The sequence below is a fragment of the Lotus japonicus genome, chromosome 1, assembly GCF_012489685.1.
Source record: "Lotus japonicus ecotype B-129 chromosome 1, LjGifu_v1.2".
Taxonomy (NCBI): domain Eukaryota; kingdom Viridiplantae; phylum Streptophyta; class Magnoliopsida; order Fabales; family Fabaceae; genus Lotus; species Lotus japonicus.
The window spans coordinates 100,850,481-100,859,558 of record NC_080041.1 but is presented as its reverse complement, the minus strand read 5'-3'; the positions used below and the strand labels follow the sequence as shown (position 1 = coordinate 100,859,558).

The window sequence follows — 9,078 nt, the reverse complement described above, 5'->3', positions numbered from 1 at the left end:
TAGTCCTGACCGCCGACACTAGTGCATTGGTTCTAGAGCCGCCTATGTGACTGACACTAATTTTGAGTTGATAGAGTCGATTGTATTATCAAGTGTGTAGTGTCAGTTTAGAGTGGGATAAATCGAGTTCACATGTAGCGTTCGTTAAGTAGCTTACGTTACACGTCAACTTTTAGTCTTTTAGCGTCAGCCGCCGGTGCCACTGATGATAAGTGTTATAAATTTAAAAGCAAGGATAATAAATGAATTAAAAAATTATAGATTTCATTCTATTCTGTGCGCGCACTAGCTACAAACAGTTGTACAAAAATCATTCTAAACACATCCAACTAGCTTTTTTCCTCTATATATGCCATTATTTATGCCGTTTCATTACACTTACACCAGCAAAGGGTAGAACCCCTATGCTACCACAAACATATTCCATAAAAATGGGTCGTTCAATCTCATCAACCCTTCTTTTTCTTGTCTCATATTTTCTTCTTTTTATTTCGTTGCTGAATTCTGTCCATGCTAGCAAAAAGGTAGGGCAGTTTTTCTTGTTGAATGATCAATGATTGCTCAATTTGCATGTTGTTTTGAAGTTAATTACTACTTTGAAATTATTGAATATGATTGGTGATGATGACATTATTGAATGATGACTAGTGATGGGTAACTTAACTCTTTGTCAAACTATCCATTTTTAATTTATTACTTGTTCATAGTGCTACATTGTATACCTGGGAGCACATTCTCATGGTCCAACACCTTCCTCTGTTGATCTTGAAACTGCCACATCTTCTCATTATGATTTACTGGGTTCAGTCTTGGGAAGGTATATATAAAATGAGATAAACATAATTTTTCCCTAAGCTCTGTTTTAGAAGAAATTGATCTATTAACTATGTATGTTGATGATCATTGACAGCCATGAGAAGGCCAAAGAAGCAATTCTTTATTCATATAATAAACACATCAATGGATTTGCAGCTTTACTTGAAGAGGAAGAAGCAGCACGGATTGCAAGTATGAAACTCAAAATAATGCTTAAGCACCTTCCAGATCTAGTGTTTTCACCACTTCAAATTAGCTATCACTATATTTGGATTAAATTTCTTCACCTTACAATCAATTTTGATACTAGAAGTTACGGAAAGAAGCTTTTTCACCAAATTAATTTAGCGTCAAAATTAATGGAATTAATTGGAGAAGTATTTCTAGACAGAGTATATAGTTGACATTGTGTTTATGCAGAAAATCCAAAAGTAGTATCTGTGTTTGTGAGCAAGGAGCATAAATTGCACACTACCCGTTCATGGGAGTTTCTTGGACTGCGAGGAAATGGTGGGAATTCAGCATGGCAAAAGGGGAGATTTGGAGAAAATACAATCATAGCTAACATCGATACAGGTAATTTAAGCTCTAATGTAAAGAAAATAATCAGTAAATATCCGCATTATGCATACATTTAATAGACTTTGGAGTGAAAAAAAGAAGACAACATAGTAAAATAATGGATTTGATGCATGGTATGAAAGGAGCTCCACATTCAATATAGTGAGATCCTTATTTCCAACTAATCAATGAAAAAATGTTAAAAATAAAGTGTTAAAGTATGATTGCTAGCACATCTCAAACAGTCAATCATATAATGTTATGGTGTATGAAAGTGTTATGTTGACACTTCTTTCCCTTATATCTTATTCACTATTCAAAAGATTGAGAATAGTGAAAAATGAAATACATATGATAAGTGACATAATATGAAGAAGAAAAGAGAAATTGAAATTGAAAGAAAACAAAGTAGAAATTAATTGTAAATCTGAGCATGAATATATTATATTGCATGCTAAAATCTAAAGTGAAAGTTTTCTTTATGCACAAAAAACAATGTGCATACTGTTGGTTATGCCTTTCTTTATCTTTTTTATGCACAAAGATGTGTCTTTCTTTACCACATTGTTTGTATTGTACCTCTTTATGTTTTTGACCAAGATGCTAAAATCTTCAAATGTTCTCCTAATGACGTACGATCTGGACAGGTGTTTGGCCTGAATCCCAGAGTTTTAGTGACAAAGGAATTGGTTCTGTTCCTGCAAAATGGCGTGGGGGTAACATCTGTCAAATTAACAAGCTCCGAGGTTCAAAGCAAGTTCCATGTAACAGGTCCCAACTAAGCTTTCACTTTTTCCTTTGAGTTTGTTTTAAACAATAAAGATGGGCTAGATACTAGAGTGTGATATGGAATAGTAGTAAAAAAGAAAAAAAGAGTCCCCAATTATATGCACTACATGCACTTATAAAAAGTGGACATTTAAGCATTATCCACTAGAGCCCCCATTAACGGTCTTTCCCATTATAACTTTATTTAACCCAAGCATATGCTAAAGGAGTAATGATATATACACAACTCATTTTTTAAACACTTCATTCTCACCTCTTTTTATTTCTATCTCTCTCATCTTATCATCTATCACATCTCATATTTTCTCTCTCTTACTTTTTCTTTTCTTCCTATCTCTCTCACCATTCCACCTCTCCATCTCAAAAGAGAGGTGTGGATGAAACATTATCCTATCCTAAAGTATAGCTCATTCCTTGAAAACATGACAGATCTCACCAGAAATTATATACTTTTACTGATGTTGTCAATGTATGATAAAGCAGTGACAACACTCTTATATGCATTTTTTCTCTCTCTTTCTATCATCTCTAGAAATTAGGAGGCATATACTCAACCACAAAAGCTAGCTCAAGAGTTGAGGTTTGCACTACCCTTATAAAGCTTATCTTGACTCTATCTCTAGCCAATGTGAGACTTCTAACACACCCCCTCACGTCCAGGATTGAAAAGACTGGAACGTGGGATCAACAACGGGTGGCCCAAATATGGGTGGTCTCCACAACAAATGGATCTAGGATAGGCTCTGATACCATATTAGAAATTAGGAGGCCTATACTCAACCACAAAAGCTAGCTCAAGAGTTGAGGTTTCTAACTTGTCATGTCGTATAACATATTTATATTTAATACTTTGCTCTTTTCTCTTCTTATATTTTGGTTTTTACACAAAAAGAATATTTCACAAACCTTATTGTTCAACATAGTTTCTCTCAGTCTCTTTCTATCACATCAATTACTTATATCTTTTCTTCCATTTTCACTTTTGAGTGTTTGTTTGTTGTATGCGCTATGTTGATATTTTAAAATCATTTTACTTTTTATATAAAAAATCTGTTTGATTGCAGATTTTGAAAACTGTATTTAAAAAGTGTTTTTAAAAACTGTTTTGATGTTTAAAAAAAAACCGTTTGAATTAGATGTTTTCTAACATTACAAAATTGTAATATGAAAACTAAAAATAGAAAACATCTTTTAGTTGTTCTGGTATTTTAATTTTAAAAATTGAAATTGAGAACGGTTTTCGAAAACAATTTTTGAAAACAAACAAATTTTTAAATTTGCAATAAAAAAACAGTTTTCAAAAACTGTAATCAAACAGGCCAAAAATTACTCACTTGAGAAATGTTAGTTAGACATAAAAGTTATATCACCATCTATTTATATATACTTGTATGAAATGTGCTACACATGACACTAGGAAGCTAATTGGAGCAAGATTCTTTAGCAAAGCTTTTGAGGCATATAATGGCAAACTTCCCCCAACACAACAAACAGCACGTGACTTAGTAGGCCATGGTACCCACACACTATCAATAGCTGGTGGAAATTTCGTTCCTAGAGCACAAGTATTTAGTAATGGTAATGGCACAGCAAAAGGTGGATCACCAAGAGCACGAGTTGCAACCTACAAAGTGTGCTGGTCGCTAACTGATCCAGCTAGTTGCTATGGCGCGGATGTGTTGGCGGCCATAGACCAAGCCATAAGCGATGGTGTTGATGTGATTTCTGTATCTGCTGGAGGAAGATCTTTTATCAGTGCTGAAGAAATTTTCACTGATGAAGTTTCCATAGGATCATTTCATGCACTTGCCAAAAATATATTAGTAGTTGCTTCTGCAGGGAATGATGGACCTGCACTTGGAACTGTGTTGAATGTGGCTCCATGGGTGTTTACTGTTGCTGCTAGCACCATTGATAGAGAGTTCAGCAGTACTATAACTTTGGGTAACAACCAACAAATTACGGTATCATCCTTCTTTCTTCAACTTATTGTTATTCTTTATCTAAGTAATGTGAATTGAAAAAAATCTCTTTTTTTTAGATAACCCAAATTTATATATATAGAGCTCAAGATGTGCCAAAGAGAAACAAATGTAATTGTACAGACCCAAGGCCAAAAGAAAACAGAGAAAATGAGGAAACATGGGAGGAATCAGAAAAAACAAACAGAACAAAGAAAAAAAATCTCATTTAGGAGAGTTATGAGGATTCCCTTAAATGGCATATTCCCTTAAATCTCTAATAATAGACAACAACAAAAAATTGTATATATTTAAGCTGGCTTAAATTCAATTGCTATTATTGTAAGGAAAATTATTTGTAGACGTTTTTATAGTGCATATATTCAATAGATACTCAGACAAAAAAAGTACCGAAGAGTAAGAAGTAATTGATGTAATATATGTAAAAAGAGAAAAATGAGTTATTTGTTGAATGTATGTCCCGTTTATATATTTAAGTATCACAACTGTTACTGTACTTAATAGGAAAATGAGAGAAAAGTAGAGAATTTTCTGATTAACTGATCTAATTGAACGTATTTGTAGTTACACATAATGTGAAACTAAGTCTCTAACTGTAATCGAGCTAAATAGTATAACAACCAAACAACTAGATAACCGAAAAAGACTAACAGAAAACTGATTCTAACTACAATTAAATTAAGAGTAGAGTAATTGTTGAAATAATATTTTACTTTTTTATTTGCAGGGAGCCAGTCTTTTTGTGAACTTGCCACCTAACCAATTATTTTCTTTGATCCTTTCAACTGATGCTAAACTTGCCAATGCAACCAATCGAGACGCGTAAGTACAAATCTCAAAAAGATTTGCCTTTTCTATAAACTTATAGTCGTGATTCATGAACCACAGTTTTTAGGCAACACTGAACCGCCACAAACTGTAGAGTTTTATTATTATGCAATTTGTGGCAGTCAAAGACCTGCACAAACTACAGGTTTAATTGAAGTTAATGAAAAACCGTTGGACATGAAATCATTTTTTTTAACTTAGATGCCTTTGTTTATTAAATGCCATGTTTCTTACATTCATTTTTATATGCATGTTATTGCAGTCAACTTTGTAGACCTGGAACACTTGACCCTGCAAAAGTAAAAGGCAAAGTAGTGGTATGCACTCGAGGTGGAAAAATAAAATCAGTAGCTGAGGGCAGTGAAGCTCTATCTTCTGGTGCAAAGGGAATGGTTCTGAGTAATCAAAAGCAAAATGGAAACACACTTCTTTCTGAGCCTCATGTTTTGTCAACCGTGAACACTGCAAAAGTTCCTGGATCAAAAACAACACCTGGTGGCGCTGGCATAACTGCTACGTATAATTACACATAACCATCCTTTAAAATTGTTACATTTTTTAAAATTTCATGTTACATATGAAGGGCTCTATTTATTCACTTTATTACTATATTTCTTTGAATTGAAGGGACTCTACAATAAATTCATCCACTACATTAAAGTTGTCCCCAGCAAAAACATTCCTTGGAAGAAAGCCAGCTCCAGTTATGGCTTCATTCTCATCTAGAGGGCCAAATAAAATTCAACCAGCAATACTAAAGGTAATTTAAAAAAACTTAGAATTTTATCAATTATACTCATTTTGTATTTTTTTTATTAGATTGATTTTGTTCTCTATTTTAGCCTGATGTAACTGCACCTGGTGTGAGCATACTCGCTGCGTATTCACCATTTGCAAGTGCATCTAACTTATTATCAGACACTCGTCGGGGGTTTCCATTTAATGTACTGCAAGGAACTTCCATGTCTTGCCCTCATGTTGCTGGTATTGCTGGACTTATTAAAACACTTCATCCTAATTGGAGTCCGGCCGCTATCAAATCAGCAATCATGACGACAGGTACTCTCTCTATCTCTCTTTTCCTGTCAAGAGTGATTTTCGGTATTCAAACATGGGTGACATATTTACTTATGTTTAAATTTATGGCTTTGCAGCAAGCACAAGAGATAACACCAATAAGCCGATACGAGATGCTTTCAACAAAAAATTGGCAACCCCATTTGCTTATGGTTCAGGGCATGTTCAACCTAACAGTGCAATAGATCCTGGGCTTGTTTATGATCTAAGCATTGTTGATTACTTGAACTTCTTATGTGCTTCTGGATATGACCAACAACTCATTTCAGCACTAAACTTCAACAAGACATTTACTTGTTCAGGATCTCACAGCATAACAGACTTGAACTACCCTTCAATCACATTACCAAACATCAGGTCAAATGTGGTAAATGTTACTCGCACAGTCACCAATGTTGGGCCACCAAGCAAGTATTTTGCAAATGCACAATTGCCAGGACATAAAATTGTTGTTGTTCCAAATTCCTTGAGTTTCAAGAAAATTGGTGAAAAGAAGACATTCCAAGTTATTGTGCAGGCAACGAGTGTGACTCAAAGGAGAAAATACCTATTTGGGAAATTGCAATGGACAAATGGAAGACACATAGTTAGGAGTCCCATTACAGTTCGACACATATGAGAAAGCATTGTGTTATGATATTATGATATGAGGACCACTATGTTTGAGCATTGGGATTTCATGTTATCTATGTGTGCGTGTTTATTTTATATTATCATTTTCTTTGGTTGTTTGGGGATCATAGTGTGATGTGTTTTTGCAATAAATGATATGTTAGATGAGTGCAATGAACATGCTTAGTGCTTAAATTTGAAGTGTACAGGGGTGGAAAAGTTATGGGCCCTTTTTTAAGCTTGATTTTTGTTCCTTCCCTGTATTTTGGATGATGCTAATTAATAAATTTCGTGTTTATCCAGAATTTTTTTTTTGAAGTCCATACTCTGACAAGTGACAACTCTACCGACCATGCTATACCATTCTTCGTGTTAGATTAAATTTTTGAGCCATTTGCTTCAAGGGTTGATTGGTCTTGATGACTACCTCATGGCTTTGAAAGTAGGGCCTCAGTTTGTGAATTGAGATCACCAGGGCAAAGCACCGTCTTCTCATTATTCTTGTGTCTCAAGCTCAACCCCTGGAAAGCTCTGCTCACAAAGTATATTTCTCTTTGTTTTTATGCCTCCTCTTGTACCAATGTTGAACTCATTGCTGAGTTGGTTACTGATTGATACATCAATATAGTTTCCCTGGGATAGCCCAATTCAAAATAGGCAGTCTCGGCAAGAAATTTTAAACTCCTGAAATTCCATTTCAAATTCCGCTGTCAGCCAAAGGCTTGGATTCTTCCTCAAACATTTGAAAAAAGGGAACACTTGGTGAGTTGACTGAGACCGAAATCGTGATAGCGCCGCTATTCGCCCTGTGAATTGTAGGACCTCTTTTACCGTTTTGAGACGGTAAATCTTAACGATAGACATGAATTTATTGAGTTTAGCTAAATCCCCGAGAAGACCTACATGAATCCCATAATTTTTCCCGATTGTACCCCAAAGGCGAACTTCTCATGATTAAGCTCTGTGTTGTGTTTTTGTAAGTCGGAGAAAACCTCCTGAAAGTCCCTTTGGTTGTCTGAACCTTTGGATGATTTTACCACCATATCATCCACATAGACATAGATATTCCTGCATTTTAAAGTCGGAATGGCATCACCATGTAACTATAATATCTTGATGGATCATGAACGTCATGTTCTCATCATCCATTGGGTGAATGAAGATTTGGTTGTGTCCGGAGTAAGAACCCAAGCTTAGTAGCTTAAAACTGTTTGCCCCATCAACTACTCTGTCTATACTCGATAAGGGAACAAGTCTTTGGGACATGTATTTTTCAGGCTAAGATGGAAATGTGCATAGGCTTTACAAACCTGAAAAATACATGTCCCAAAGACTTTTCCCATTGTCGAGTATAAACTAGTAGTTAATGGGGGTAAAAAGTTTTAAGCTACTAACCTTTATTGGTTCGTACTCAGGATACAATCATATCTGCATTCACCGAATGGATGATGAGAACACGACACTCATGATCCATCAAGATATTTACAGTTACATGGTGATGCACTGATGCCATTCCGACTTTAAAATGCAGGAATGTGTAGGTCTATGTGGATGATATGGTGGTGAGGTCATCCAAAGGCTCAGAGAACCAAGGAGACTTTCCGGAGGTTTTCTCCGACTTACAAAAACACAACATGAAGCTTAATCCTGAGAAGTTCTCCTTTGGGGTACAATCGGGAATTTTTTTGGGATGCACGTTGAACTTGTCGGGGATTTAGCTAAACTCAATAAATTCTTGTTTCCACCTCCACCCCCTTTTTTTTTTGACAAATTAACCTTTACAAAAACGAAAATGAAATTGAATCACGGGGTTAATTTTTTTTAACCCTAATCCCATCATAATTCAATCAACCAAAATTAGCAAGCTTCATCGTGTTCTTTGTGTGATTTCCCCCTTGAAGTATCTCATGAAGCTGTCAAGGCCATCGATCTCTTCTTTGACGTGGTTCCAGCGCACGGTTCTTCGTGGATAATCTCGGCAATAGCTAGTGGTCCCAGGCGTGGAGGTAGATAGAGATGGCAGAAAAACCCACACCCGTGGGGCCCGACCCAAACCCAACCCGAAATTTTGGGTGAAACCCGATTTCTTAGGGTTTGGGTTTGGGTTTCACCCCGATTTAAAACCTGTTTGGGTTCGGGTGTGGGATTGATTAAACCCGCACCCAAACCCAAACACAAACCCCAAAGCCTTATACATGTAATTATCATCCCTTATATATATTATTAAAGTTACTAAGTAGGGTTTTCTTTAACGTAAAAAATCCATAAACTATGTTGTTTATCAGCTTATGTTCATGAACTATATTTTTTCCTTTGTATTGGAAAGCTGATGAGGTTTAATCAGCTTATGTTCATGTTATTTTCGGGTCGGGTTTTTGAGTTTTTTGTGGGTTCGGAGCTCACATCAGGTTTT

General features: G+C 35.6%; 1 protein-coding gene across 1 annotated transcript; it reads left to right on the top strand.

Moving 5' to 3' along the window:
• Positions 1-364: 364 nt before the first annotated feature.
• LOC130728443 (subtilisin-like protease Glyma18g48580) lies at positions 365-6,901 on the top strand. The gene is made up of 11 exons (XM_057579922.1): positions 365-524; positions 708-817; positions 911-1,008; positions 1,237-1,392; positions 2,025-2,148; positions 3,584-4,130; positions 4,876-4,970; positions 5,239-5,493; positions 5,604-5,736; positions 5,819-6,035; positions 6,131-6,901. The coding sequence occupies exons 1-11, from the start codon at positions 405-407 to the stop codon at positions 6,670-6,672; spliced, it is 2,397 nt and encodes a 798-aa protein (XP_057435905.1). The 5' UTR covers positions 365-404; the 3' UTR covers positions 6,673-6,901.
• The last annotated feature ends 2,177 nt before the right edge of the window (positions 6,902-9,078 follow it).